The sequence below is a fragment of the Callorhinchus milii genome, unplaced genomic scaffold, assembly GCF_018977255.1.
Source record: "Callorhinchus milii isolate IMCB2004 unplaced genomic scaffold, IMCB_Cmil_1.0 Scaffold16, whole genome shotgun sequence".
In the NCBI taxonomy this organism is placed as follows: domain Eukaryota; kingdom Metazoa; phylum Chordata; class Chondrichthyes; order Chimaeriformes; family Callorhinchidae; genus Callorhinchus; species Callorhinchus milii.
In genome coordinates, this window is record NW_024704757.1 from 11,712,079 (window position 1) to 11,727,506 (window position 15,428).

At 38.1% G+C, this 15,428-nt stretch overlaps 1 protein-coding gene across 2 annotated transcripts in view; it reads right to left on the minus strand.

Annotated features, from left to right (window-relative positions):
* Nucleotides 1-15,428, minus strand: part of snx29 (sorting nexin 29) — a 135,306-nt gene that overhangs the window by 105,390 nt on the left and 14,488 nt on the right. For both annotated transcript variants that reach the window (XM_007893700.2, XM_042341041.1), the window contains exons 5-11: nucleotides 14,660-14,840; nucleotides 13,967-14,037; nucleotides 12,589-12,837; nucleotides 12,006-12,405; nucleotides 11,070-11,194; nucleotides 9,940-10,033; nucleotides 9,661-9,743 (exon numbers count right to left, since the gene is read on the minus strand). In XM_007893700.2, the coding sequence (XP_007891891.1) occupies nucleotides 9,661-9,743; nucleotides 9,940-10,033; nucleotides 11,070-11,194; nucleotides 12,006-12,405; nucleotides 12,589-12,837; nucleotides 13,967-14,037; nucleotides 14,660-14,840 (1,203 nt within the window). The remainder of the gene's footprint in view (nucleotides 1-9,660; nucleotides 9,744-9,939; nucleotides 10,034-11,069; nucleotides 11,195-12,005; nucleotides 12,406-12,588; nucleotides 12,838-13,966; nucleotides 14,038-14,659; nucleotides 14,841-15,428) is intronic.

Sequence of the window (15,428 nt, forward strand, 5' to 3'; positions counted from 1 at the left end):
CTACCAAAACTTCCTTACAGCATAATCACATTAAACCATGGAATATAGCAAAATCGTTCTCTGTCCCAATTAAAGTCCATTGATGTATTTTAATTAACAACTTGGTCTTATATAGCACCTCTCATATAGTATAACATCCAAAGCACTTCACACTAATGGTGGTGGCTGGTGGATGGGCAGGAAAGCATCCTGTAATGTGAATTTAGAGACCACTGCAATCCCACATTTGGAACATTGTGTACCATATCTATATACTTTAACCCTAAAAGAGCATAGATACTTTCAGCAGGGTTCAGGAAAGAGTAATGGGGTGAATGTAGGACTTTACACAATATATAATGAGGGTCAGAACTGAACTGGTTTTGGTTACAGAAAAGATGAAGAGAAAGGATACAAATGGCCATGCAATCCAAGCTTAAACTACAAAGCTGAAGGACAGAGTTACAACAATAATAAAGACTTGAGACGAGTTGGAGTACTCGCACCTCTGAGTCAGAAGGTTGTGGGTTCAAGCCCCACATCGGGACTTGGAATCACATTGTCTAAGTTGACACTCCAATGAGGTGCTGGGAGGGAGTGCTGCGATGTTGGAGATGCCGTACTTCAGACGAGAAGTTACACCCTGGTCCTATCTGTTTGTTCAAGTGGACTTTTAACAAATAGCTAAAGTTACAGGAAAAATGATCAGGTTGTTACAAAATTGTCAAACCTAGCTGACAGATGTTATTCTAAGGAAGTTTTGCTTTCCTAAAATAGAGCTGAAACTACCCACATTTCCAGTTTTTGTAAGCTTGCTTGCTGATTGCCCCACTATTAACATACTTTCACGTTATCTTCCAATTTCCCCACACTTGTAGAAATATTTACTGTACACTATATCTTAGGATTTTATCAGTAAATATGACCCTTTATCAACCCGCTCGCTCTCTCCGCTCAGTTGGCTCCGGCCTGTTCCATGTCCTCTGACCCACCTACCCCACCATTGACGGGAGAGCCTTCAGCCACTCTGCCCCCAGTCTCTAGAATTCCATCCCCCAATCACTCCACCTCACCCCCTCCTTAGCCTCCTTCAAGTCCTGCCTCAAGACCCTCCTCTTCGAGCATGCCATCGGCCACCTCCCTTCTCCCTCCCCCCCACCAACTCCTGCTTGGGTGTGACATGTTGTACACTGTCCAGCGCCTTGGGACGTCCTCCCAATGTGAAAGGCGCTATACAAATGTAATCTTCTTGTTGTTGTTGTTGTGCAGGCAAATGCAGCAAATGCATTCTGCTATGAATAGAAGAAGAAATAGTTTACCACTGTGACTCTTAACAGCATCTTTACTTGTAAAAAAAAATCTACTTTATTCACCATGATTTTCATGACAGTCTTTCATCTCATTCGTCATTCTCACTGTGTGGTTAGCTATGGGTTGCTATGCAACAAGCTACCCAATTTGCCATCATCTTTAATCAGTTTCCCTCCAGTACTTCCTATCTGAAGACAACTCAAATGAGCAACGATCTGTCTGACAAATGCATTTGCTTCACTGTAGATGAGGTCTTAATAATAAAATTTATACCTGTCTACATAAACTCACAGAACTTTCTCAAAATTAAACTGAAACGGTCTTTTTAACAAATTTTAAAAAATGTATTACACATCCAATAATTTGTTAATAGTAACTCGCATTCATACAGAATTGTTCATGCAAAAAACAATGCTGATGCACTTTACAAAATATATATTTTTTTAGAAATGAAGAAAAGATTGTCATTTAGGAAAAAAATTGCAGCTAATCTGTGCTAATTGCTTCTCATAAACAATGAGATGAGCAGTCAATTAATCTGAATTAGGGGTCAATTTAGTTTAAAAGTAGTGTGTAAACCAGTTTAAAAAGGGAGAAAGACTCCACATCTCTGAAATGGCAATAGAAGGGCAATCCCTCTAAGTCCAAATCACAAAGCTGACAGAACAATAAAAGAACAGGATGATCATCTGGAAATATGTAATAATGTTGCATTGTAAAATAGAACATTATGTCGGCAAACACGGCAGCTAATCTGTGCCGGCAACATCCTACAAACAATTACTTGCAATAAACGAGGAAGAAAAATACAAGATGAAGAGTGAAAATTGAGAACAATTAAATGAAAATAATAAGAGGTGGGGAACAAGGATCAGAACAGCAGTCAAAACGTGCAAAACGGTTGGAATCCTAGATCGGGCATAAAATTGTTCACAAAATGTACATGTTTCTGTTATTAGTTAAATATGGTCACAAATTATCATAAATCATCTGGTGTAAAAAGAGGATTCGGGCTTCAATATAATGCTAATGAAAGGAAGCCACGATTGTACTTACACAAGCTAACTGATGCATTAAAATGAGGCTCTGGTTGCCTGTATGGATTGCTTATTCAGATGCAGATTAAAGAAACCATGACTATTTGTAGGCAAAGGAGTTTCTCTCAGTGTGCTCGCCAACAATTCCTCAAATAATTTTGAGTTATATTCCATCTGGAAAGTGGTACTTTTTAATTTTTTTTAAAAAGGTGGTTAAGAAAAGTAAGTAACAGTGGCATAGACTGAGTGAGCCAAACAGCCCCCTTCTCTGCAGAAAATTTCTGGTTCTATAAATTGGTCATTCACTTCAAAGCTATATGTGGACCTAGCAGTGCACAAATTGACTGCCTTTTTTGCCTACATATAGCCGCTTGACAGCAATTATCTGTGAAGTGCTTTGAAACATTGATGTTATAAGTGCTATATGAAATGCAAAGATTATTATTACAGTATTAAATCACTGAGCTCAGTCCTGCTATGCGTGCCTACTAAAGATGCCATTGCCATTCTTTGGGTAAAGTCCTGGTCTTCTTTGGTGTCTTCCTCTAACTGATCAGCAAAGATATCAAACCTCCCCCACTTGGTGAATAGGTCAGTTGGGAGGTGCTAAACAAAGCCAAATGTCTCATCATTAGCAAAGAGTGGAAAAAATTAAATCACAAGAGCCACTGGCGATATAGGTATATGCACCTCCTAATAACAACAAATTATATTTGTATAGCGCCTTTCACGTCAGGAGGACGTCCAGAGTGGCATAGAGAGATATCCTGCCTGTCTTCAGTCAGGGATCATCTATGACTGAAGAAAACTAAGAAAAGGGAAATTAAGGAAGAAATCTTTTAAATCCACATCTAATGTGAAAAAGGTTACACAAAGGAATATTTAAGTTGCCTTCTGGTGCATCTATGCAAGGTAACAGAATTGTTATTTCACAAGATTCACCAGGTGCGTTTCAGCACAAGAATCACTCAGCCAGGTTTGGGGTGAGTTTTATCGTACAGAAACACAAACTACTTCGGCACAATAAGGTGGCCATTCAGGCATTGTACCTGTGCCACTGCAGAACTACAAGAAGTCACAACATGCTTGATATCTCAGAAGGTTCTGCTGGCTCAGCCCCATTTTATGTATGCATCAAAGGAACAAAAAATGTAAGCCATTTCAGTAGAGTTATAGGTTTTATAGTTTTGCAATAAAATGACATGATGTACAGTAGAATATGAGCTCACACACTACTGTTCATCAAACGGAAAAAGACCATTAGGTTTCCTAAGATAGGCAAGGGGAAGTCATCTTGGTCAGTCATAGAACTCCTGAACAAGAATGATTGCAAGACACATGGAGGCTAAAGCCAGTCTTTGCTCTCAGACAAAGGGTGCAGTGCAAGGTGCAGGAGAGAAACCTCAAGGTGAAGCGAAAAATACATTTCTACATTTTCACAGCTGGTGATTGAATCTGCACAGTAGCTCAAGCAAAAGTTGGATTTCCTATTCTAAAGTTTTGTGACCAAATCATAACCTTAAATGGCATTCATACTTTGCTGCCCTCTAAATACAATTTTTTAATGCTCAGGTGGAGTACTACATCAAGTGCAAAGTACTACATCAAGTACAGTGGAGTCCTGTAGCTCAGTGGTTAGAGCACTCGCTTTGCAAGTGAGAGACCTGAGTTCATTCCCAGGCAGAGGGCGAAACCTTGGGCAAGTTTCCTTACTCCACACAGAGCCTAATAATAATCCCTCCAAAAAACAATAATAAATTGGTAATTTTCAATCTACGACTGTTTGTGGGACACTGCTGTGTGCAATTGGCTGCCGCGTTCGCCCACAAATATACAGTCAATTCACTTTACGGTATATTCTGTGAAGCGCTTTGGGACGTCTAGAAGACGTGAAAAGCGCTATATCAAATGCAAGGATTATTATTTTATTAAAGTCCGCAGACTACTGGTAGCCAATATGGAGTGGTAGTTTATGACAGCCATGTACATGGACTAACCTGGACAATCATGTATGCTGAGAGAAAATAGTATGATGTTTTAAGGCAGAAATAGGATTAATGTTTTAGAAAACTAAGATTAATTTTTCAATTAATATATAATGTACATCTGGATGCCTGCAGCAATTCATTAAGCTTTAAAATAATGACAGATTAAAGTAATCTGTTCAAATCCTCCCCAAACTGGAACGTTCAGTACATTTTGCAGGAATGATGTCCTTAGTACATTTTCAACAAACACCAGAGACCGAAACTAAAACATTTTTCACAGCTGACCAAGTAAAATACAACTATGCCTCCTAGTGGAAGTTGCTTTCTGCAACCTTATTACTTGAGAGTGCTTATTATAATTTTGTTTTTTTTAGGTAGCGATAGCTTCTAGATAACACAAGAGCACCTTTTTGAGTACAAACCAGATGCGATCATTTTATATGGCAAATTTTATATTTTGTACTATGTGGAATTTCTAATTTGATAGGCCTTTCAAATAATAAATTCTGTACCATATCACATTGAAATATCTGAAAGTGCTTCACAGATTTTTCTGAAAAGTGAATTGCCTGGATTTTGCAGACAAATGCAGAAGCCATTTGTTCCACAAACGGCAATGAAGCGAATTTATCTGGAAGATCGTTGGCCAGGGTACTAGGTAAAACTACCTTCCCATTTTGAATCGTGCCATTTAATGACTACCCGAACAAATGGGAGGACACGAACACATAACATAAAGTCTTTCTAAATTCACATCTGAAAGAAATGTTTCACAAATATAGCAGCATTCCTTATTTTTTTTGGGTGGGGGGGGGAAGAGTATGGGAGTTTTTTTTTATTGTTTACTCCCGTTTTGCCATTTTTTTCTTTTTAAAGATTTTAAAATAATCTTAATAATCTTCTTGAACTAAAAACATCCATTTTACTATCATGCCAGAGGAGGGTCTGTTTGGAGGGAAGTTGCCTCCAAAATAATGAATCTTCTGTTGGGTCTCAATCGCCTGAGCGAGGCAGATCCACATTATTGCAATGCAATGCTGATAACAGACTATCCATCCAGGTTCATCAGAAGGATTTGGAGTAGCAAACCAAATCTCTGCGTCTGGGATTATTCCCACTTTGCTCCTGTTAACTCTACAAGCCAAAAGGTAGGGTGGTCCTGAATAAAGAGCAGGAAACTTACCAGTCAGTATTTGAAATGCAAAGCTGTGCAATTTTACTGAATAAGCCCTGGCAGTATCCCACACACACTCTAGGGTCTCCAAGTTTTGGGTATTGCCTACCTGCATCTAATACTTTCTGAGATTAGGAAAGCACAGTGTACCCATTGGTTTGGATTCTCTTAAGGATGGTGCTGGATTTCTGCATGTGTCAACCATACAGCTGATGAAAAAAATTAATAAAATATTTCTAGATTGTTTTGTTCAGTTCCAGCACTGTTTGCCAACAGGGAATCTTACTTGAGGCACATTTGGCCCTGCACTCCATGATGTTGATGTATGTGGAAATCCACATGAAGGAATTAATGATAGTAATAAAATTATTGCATTTCTCTCAAGAAATAATGAACAGTTTATTGTACTACCGGCCAGGGGATATAGAGCAGGCCAGAGCCTGCTAATCGGAGGAAGCAGACAGGTTGATAAGGAGTTAGCAGGTCGGAGAGGTAGGACGGGGCAAGGCCATGGAGGGCCTTGAAGGTGAGGATGAGAATTTTGAACTTGATCCTCTGAGGAATGGGGAGCCAGTAGAGCCGGGCGAGGGTGGGTGTGAAGGGGTCACTGAGTCTGGTGCGGGATAGGACACGAGCTGCAGAGTTCTGGATAATCTGCTGGGAGGAATGGATAGGGGCCGGAGTATGAGGGAAAAGTGAAGAAAATAAAGGAGTACAAGAAAAGAGCAGGGAATTGGGATTAGAATAATTAGCTTCAGTGGATAAGCAGCAGCAAAGTAGTCCAAAAAGCAAGCAAATAAAACCAATAACGTTTTCAAAAAATTCTCACCATTAAAATTGTTCACCTTGTAAGAAGAATCATACCTTTAGTTATTTAATGTACATGTGTGTATATATATATATAGAACTACACATAAAAACATTCTAATGAAGATACTTTTACTATGAGCACTTCCGTCAACCTGTTCCAGTGTGTAATTTGATGTACATCAGGTCGTTTCTAGAAATATCCTTTCTGTGAAAAAGGCAAATGAATCCATTGAATGTACCATATTCTCCACAGAAAATATTGCACTGAGACAGCAGCTCTGAGACATGCAGTTTATTTGGATGGATATTCTTCCAAGTGAATATTTTCTCAAATGAATTTCCTTTTTTATTAGCAGCACCAAAACTAGACCATCGCTTCACACCATGGGATTCAGAATCTAATCACTAGGTGACACTTCAATGCTCCTGCAATGATATTCACAGAGTGCAGATAGGCCATTTTATGCAGCAGGCTACCTTAGAAATTATACAGTATGATTCACTCAGTGAAAGTACACCACCTGTCGGCTGAGTCACAAAGCAACCAGCTCACCAGAAGTTACTGTAGGGTTAACCATCCATTAGCTCTCAGAATGAGACATTTTCAATACAGCTTCGCTCTTTCCTCTCCCAGCATTCTTTCCATGAACCCCTGCAATCTGGGTTTTGTGCAGCTCACAGCGCAGAGACAGCCCGGGTCTAAGTGACAAATGACATTCTGTCCACCTGCGACCAGGGCTGTCTCTGTCTTCTCGTCCTTCTCTACCTCTCTGCCGCTTTCCATACTGTTGACCACTCTATTTCTTCTCCACCATCTATCCTCTCACTTCCACCTCAATGATTCTGTACTTGCCTGGTTCCAATCCTACCTTTCTCACCGTCTGCACTTCGTGGCCACCAACGGCTTCTCCTCTAGCCCCCGCACTGTCACGTGTGGCGTCCCTCACGGCTCTGTCCTCAGTACCCTCCTATTCAATCTATACATGCTCCCATTCGGTGATGTTATCCGTAAGCATGAGGTCAATTTCCACATGTACGCGGATGACACCCAACTCTATCTCGCCGCCTCCACCCTCGATTCCAGGACCGTTGATGTCCTGGCTAATTGTCTGTCTGACATCAAATCCTAGACGAGAGCCAACTTCCTCCAGTTCAATGTTGGCAAGACAGAAGCCTATCCTTCAGATCCGACATTCGTGCCATGACCCGTTTAACCTTTTCACACTCTGCAACATTGCCCGCCTCCGGCACTGCCTCTCACCGCAGGCTACCGAGCCCCTTCATTACATCCCTGCTTGGCTATGCTAACTGCCTGCTCACTGGACTTCCCAACACTTCCCTCCACAAGCTGCAGATTATTCAGAATTCTGCAGCTCGTGTCCTCTCCTGCACCAAGCTCTGGGAACCTATCAAACCCGTTCTTGCCCAGCTTCACTGGCTCCCCATTCCTCAGAGAATCGAGTACAAAACCCTCATTGTTACCTTCAAGGCCCTCCACGGTCTTGCTCCCCCCGACCTCTCTGACTTCATAACCCCATATCAGCCTGTCTGCACCTCAGCTTGGCAGACAATGACTGGCCTGCTTCAGGTCCCCTGCACTTCCCGCCCCACCATTGTCTGACGTGAAGGGCACTATACAAGTGTAATTTACTCTAGTTGCTGTACAAGATTTAACTAGTGAAGGACAGCCAAACATCTATCCAACATTTGTAAGCAAATCCCCTATAATTTAAAATATTTTCCAAGAAAGTTCATTTACTTTAGTAGGTGTTTGAACTCCGGGGGGAACATACTATTTCCTTTAATTTGCCATTGAATCCAGATGTTCTTTTGATCTTCAGGATCATGAATATGTCAATAAGATCACCACTGAACTTACTTTTCTCCAGTGTGAACATTACATGCTTCCAAATATTTGGTATGCATCAATTATTCAATTGTTCTTGAACCCAATCAACTAATTTTCACAACAAATCCACTCAGCGCTTTTGACACCTAAATACTAAAGATGAAATAAAACATCTGTGATAAGAATTTGTGGTTATATTTCCCTTACAATGAAAGTTACACTCCTTGTGGTCACCTAATGAATGATACTATCTGACAAAAAATAAGAAATATGACTAGGAGAATCTAGAAGTCAGATGTGACTTGGGATTAAGCACTAGAACCACAAATAGGCGACAAGAATGAATTAGTTAGATGTGACACATATTTCAAAACCGCAAACGCAGCTGTGGCAAATCGATTTGCTACATAAAAGATATTAAACCAGCTGCAAGGTTTTCTGCAAAACATACCATATTACTATATCAGAACTAATGAAGGATTGTGGACCAGGAACATTGACTCACTTTCCTTTCTCCATAGATGCTGCCTGACCTGCTGAGTTTTCCCTGCTCTCTCTGTTTTTGTTTCAGATTTCCAGCATCTGCAGTATTTTGTATTCGGCACATTTCAAGTCAGGAGGATGTCAGGAGAATAGCACTTGCCCGCTGCTATCCAAGATAACATTCCTGTTCTAACTCAAAGATGAATGAAATGTGAAAGATTATTTTCACGAACTAGGGCATTAATCTATCAATCCTAAATTTTAGAAAAACTGACTGAAAACACCTGCTGAGATTAACTGAGCGAAAACAAAGATATTAAAAAAACTGTATAGAAAAATCAAGATATTAAAATCTTTTTACACAACACATTTCTCTATCTGTTAATAAGAAATTGGGAGGCGCAGTCTTTTGGGACTAGGGTTTAACATCCAATCCAGTATAATAGAATGAAATACACAGTTACTACAATTCACAGTAAATCCTGTGAAACACATGAGATGTTTCGACAATGTGATCAGGCGACATACCAAACGCAAGGATTATTGTTATTATCCCTGTTGGCCTTAAGAACCCGAGTGAATGGAGTTTAAAGACTATGAGTTGTTTATTATAAATATGTGAAGTACAAAAAATGCCAAATCACTTAATAAAGGCACCATAACAATGATTGCCATGGGAAGCTAGTATGGGTTGCTCTTACGAAGTTAGAAAGCAAAGAAACATTATTCTGGCAGTGTTTTTCTCTGTTCCTGATTGTGCTGTAAGGAACTGGAAAGTACTGAATTCTGACACTGGATGTTTGAAGTGGAAATGTTTTCCATTCTCAGGCTTGGCATCAATCCTCTTAAAAAGCTCGAAAAATAGAGTTTCAGGTTCATATCTCGATTTTACAAAACTCTGCTGTGAAATCCAGAGAAATCACACAGAACATTGTTGTACAACAAACCAACTACCCCAAGAAAATTGCTTTTTGATTTACAAAACAGCAACCAGTTTAGAGACGAGCAATAGTTTGTAAAGGTACTCACTAACAGTCATTGATTCTGGGAAATCAGCAGCTGGTAAAAGGCCACTAAAGGCATCAGCCTGAGGAGAAGAACTGGCTTCAGCGCTGTGTGAAGAGGATGAAGCAATAGTTCAGTAAAACAAAAACTTGTTCAAACAGAACTTCACAGAACACACTCAGCACCAATGAACTTCATAAAATCATGCACTTCTCTATATTAAATCATATCAATAAAGTATTGGTATCCGAAAGAGAAAACCTATGACATAATGAAATGAGAGTAAAATGTAAATGTCCATACCTATACTGAAGCTGAGATCCCTTCTGGGCTAGTTCTAAAGCAAGAGTGGCATTTTCATGTTCATCGCAATATACCATATTATCAGAAGTGGCATCTATAATACACATTGAGATTTGCATTTAATAAAACAGGTTTAAATTGGGCAGCACATACAAGTAAGCTCAAAGTACTAAAGGGACTATGTATTGTAATGTTTAACAAGTAAAATATCTTCTTTAACCTGCCTATAATCATGTAATGTTGTAATTAGAAATGTCACGCGTGTTTCATTCACATAGCTTTACCTAATATTACATTCATTAAAATACACTTTTACTTGCTCACTGAACAAAGGGAAATATAACACAGACATAAAACAATCTATATCATTTGTTCTGCATGTTCAATGTAGCTTTCAAATCTTTAAGTACTAAGTTCTGAAAATATAACATTACCAAACCAAATTAACCATATATGGATTGGAAGTTGTTTTATTTAAAAAAGAACAATAAACCATTCTATTTTAATGAACTCAGCAGTTTAAATGCCAATTTAAGACTAGGGATTGTAACACATTATTAGAAAAAAATACTATTGCAAAACTGCAGATTATTATACAGTATTGAGTTTATATTTTACATATTAATATGGTTATTATAATTCTTGCATTTAATACACTGTCAAGACAGCTCAAAGTGCTTCACAGGATTTATTGTAAAATGTAGTGATTGTATTTGCAGGGAGATAATCCTTAGTCTTGACTCAATCAGCAAGAGATATTATTGCCCTCTCAAATTGCGTTGTGTGGTATATTATACATTGCTTAACTTCATAACTTGGTTAGATGTTTCAAAATAAATTATTTCCCGTTAATTTTAGGTATACAACTTCTTTACATTTCCTTTTCAAATGTTATCGTGTCATCAACACCATTCCAAGTCCGAAATTGCACTAAGTTTCATTTTAAAGACAAATGCAGAAAACAGGCTTCAACTGAACAATTTGGTGAAAATAATCTAAAAAGAAGAGACCAAGAAGTTTTAAAGACCCAAAAAAGGAGCAGAACCTTATGCACTTTTAAGACCCTGGAGGGAGCTATAGCTCAGGAAGAATAAGCTGTAATCACAGTACTGATGGTTTAGTGTACCTACCAGACTGAGAGTTGGAACCAACTGCACTGACTGGAAAAAGAATGTCAGAACTGTCATTGTCATTCAGAACCTGCAGTGTATTCCAGCCAGACATTTGAGAGTTGGAAAGGCTCTCTGCAAGAGGCCTAAAAGATTCAAAAAAAAGAAGCTATTATGAATTCTATAATTCAGGTTAATGTTTCTGTTCAAGCAACAAGGTTTGTTCAAAGCACACTTTATCTTCACTTCCGTCACCCTTCTACCCCTACTCTCCCTGCCCTACACTCCCCACCTCGTGATCCCAACGCCCTGCTTCAGTCCAAATACCTGACTGTCCAGCACCTTGGGATGTCCTCCCGAAGTGAAAGGGGCTTTACAAATATAATTTGTTGTTTATCAGGAACCGTGAGTGTCTCTCCCAGTCCAAAAACAGAATATAAGTATTTATACCTTATATGCCTTTCACGTCAAAATGATGTTTCAAAGCATTTCATACAGCACACAGGGAGCCTGAGCTTGGTGCGGGGGGGGGCTGGAGTCATGAAAGAGAACCGTTTGTGCACATGTTTAATTTGCCACAAACATAATCTGTATTGGGAGTTTGCTATAATGTAAGAGCAATGAGAACAACAAGAGCATCTTTCATCTTGTTAATGCAGTCCCCAAGGACAGTTTCCACACAAGCATTGGTGTCCACCATAAGCCCAGATAGAACAGGAGTGATTAAACTGCTATAAATATTCTTAACTGACTTTCATAGCCAAATGAACAGCAAGAACTCAAACCTTTGTAAAACTCTAAATCAATGTTCAATCCAAGTAGCTAAACTGGTATTAACTTTCTTTAAGTCTCACCTGTTAAACTGCACTTTTTGATTCAGTGCCTCTGAGATTTTTTTTAAAAAAAGTGAATCACTCTTAGCTTTTATAATTGTAATTAACACATTTGAACACTTACTGTTCAGAAATCAGTCTGTCTTCTTCACTCACTTTACTTGGTGAGATCTTTCGATAATTGTGCTCGCCATCCACATCTTCATCATCATCGTCATCGTCAATACTATTCATATCTAGTTTCCTGTGAGTAGAATCACCATTTAGGCATGTACCCTCAGTCTTCCGCATATTGCTGCTGTATTCTTTTCCATTCAAATTTGGACTAAAAGAAGCTAACGTCATACACGAAACAGAGTGAGGAACAGATGAAGAAGTCCTCTCTGAATTCTCTTCAGAACTTTCTCGTGTGAGATCCGACTTTATCACTTGCTCAGAAGAACCCAGTTCTTCCTCATCTCTATCAAATGAGATAATATTTGGCACCATTTTCCTTTTCTTTTTCTCTTTTCTACATTTCCAATCTAAAGATTAAAAAGCAGAAGTTAAAAGTTAGAATAATTCACAACTATTCAATGTTGAGTTATTTATTTATGCCAAAGAAATTATATTCAGTGGATAAAAAATGATTGTAAGAAGTCTTCATACTTCCAAAAACTTTAGTATTGCATATTTAATCAAGTTCTTCATTTTAGAGAGTAACTTACCTTGGTTAACAGTTGTGGGCAGAATTGGTAGTGGGTCTGATTCAGGTTCTAGTCTCATAAAACTTGGCACTGAAGAAACTGATTTGATTTCTTTCAGGAGTGTACTAACCCCCTGCGTGGATTCTTTTAACAGAGATGTAACATTCTGTGTTGACTCTTTCAACAGGTTTGAAACTGCAGATACAGGCTTGTTAGGCCCATTTAAATCCTGATTGTCAATGTTGATTGCAAAAAGGATAGAGTTTAACCCTGTTAAAACAAATGCAAGTAACAGTTTACTAAAACACAAAATTTTCTAATAAAATCACACATTTTAAAATGCACATTTCGTATTAAATTAAGCCATATATTAATTCATCATAGTTGGGAAAATGAAGGCGTAAAATTATCATATCAAGAATGGCAAAACAGTGGCTCAATCTGCTTTAACTTCAACCAGCGATAAAATAGATTGGAAGGACATAGACTTTAAGGCTGCAGTACTCCAAATGTGTATTTCCTGACTTCAACCACACAACCAAAGAAGACAAAGAAACCACATTAAAACATCTCAAACCTCTTCACAACTTTTGGCTGTAAAATATAGTGACTGCTTTTGTAAGGAAACTCCATAAACATATTGTATTAGCAATATCCCATGAAACAGTTTGTGATTTGAGCAGTTAATCTGGAGGATTGTTGGCCAGAACACCAGGAAAAACTTATTCCTCTTACTGAATTGTGTCATAAGACTTAAATGTTCAGCTGAGGTCAAGCACACAGGAACTCAGTTTAACCAATAATGCACCAAAGGAACAGTATTGAAGGAGACCTCAAAATAAAATACAGCTCAAATATACAGGGTGACTAAAATTTTGTGATAACTACCCTATTATTTAATATATATATCATCATTTATTTTAAGACTTATTAAACATTGTAATGGTATCAAGACTTTTTGGTCACCCTTATAGATATGCAATATATCCCATGTCCCATAGAAGAAGAAAGCTATTTAAACTATTATAACAACAACTTGCATTTATATAGCACCCTTCACGCAGGGTAGTTCTTTTATTTAGTTCACTAAAAGCCCTTTCAAATTACTTGTATTGTTCCTAATTAACTGCAATAAAAAAATTCACTGCAAATGAGGCTTTACACTGACTAAATAATAATCAATTAAACAACCTGCCAACACTCCCAAAGAATCATCAAGGTATAGTCCAGAGCTCTTATTCTGTATTCAACAAGTCAGGTTGTTTGTAAATACCTCGTAAATAAATCAATGTATTCTACTTAAATACCATTCTATTTTGATAGGCAAGTATCATTAACACAAAAAACAAACACGTCCGCAAGAAATGAACACTATTATTGCTATCAGTTCTCATCTTACCTGCTGCCATAGTGGAAAGCATACTTGCACGTTCTTCATCTCTCATGAAGGACCAGTCTTCATAGAAGACACTAAAATTCAACATATTCAATACAGCATTTTTTTTTGATATTCAGATAAAGAAAGAAATTGCAGCTTCTGCTTTTTGTTTTTGTTAAACAGAAAGCAATTTAGAATTGAATTGGTCAATTCTCAATACTTTCTGGTACTAGTCCTAACATTATACGCATTATAAAATATACAATTAAAATGTTTAAAACGTTATGCAATAAATTAAAATAATTGAAATTAAATATTAAAACACAAAGAATATTAAATATTACAAATTGTGTCACATGCTGGTATTGTTGAATAAATATTAATTAATATTAATTAAACATAAACTCACATTCCTTTAGCTGAGAAAAAACACAGATTTTTGTCGTCAAAGCATCAGCTGTTAGTGATCTTCACAGTATTTCTGGGAGAAAATCATTTTTGTTCCAAGAATATGTGATATGCTTTTTATTAAAAAAAACACAACTGGATGTCAGGGGCAGGTTGTCAACATAGGAACTTTCCCACGTAAGGGAGAAAAAGCTGAAGGGAAAATTATTCCTGGATGCACACATGCAATTCCAAGCCAGATTTTACTGAGGAACATGTACAAACTGTAATCATTTTAAGTAATAGGGCTCCTTGATCACTTGTTACCTCAGGCGGTTTCCATCAGCAAGAAGCATATGTATGTATCGCTCAAGGGAATGTTCATTCAGTGCAGACCGGAGCCAAGCTCGTCCTCTTCCAATATCCGTTGTGATATTCTTTAAAGAGTAGTAGCGCTGCAGTTCGTGTTTATTCAGGTGTTCTTTCACATAATACCAGAACACAGGATCTGAAAAATAAACATTTCCTATAAATGTAAGTAGTCATCTTGAATTAGTGATACTATTTCATACGTTTGATGAAAGCAAGAATGTGCCATGCATTGCACAAGACTCTGCTACAGTCAGTCCGGTTACGCCATATATACCTCTGCAGAGATATCTCATTGCTTCCAATCAATAGACAGATTTGAAGCAGGAAGTGCAATTTATATTTTGTTCTCCTAACTGATTCTAGCAGAAGTTGAGCAGAGCAGATTTTCACTAAACGGCATTAGTTTTTAATAAAGATTCAGTTAGCTAACCTAGCAGTGCCAAAACCTGGCTCCATATCTTCCACCACACAAAAAAAATTCTTAACTCTCACAACGGCTTACTGAGTCACATACCTAAGCCAAAGAGCATCCAAATGCCAACCATTGTGTGATCAATTATCTGATTACAGCTTGGGAAGCAACAGAGGCATTACGATTTGCCTCAGCTCCATGAATTAGGTGGAAGAATTAATTAAGGATCCCAGCTCAATGGGAAGTGTATGTTTTAAGAGGTCAAGCAAGGGCAGGATTGGGCTGGGTTTTAATTCTCCCTCTTACCCCTAT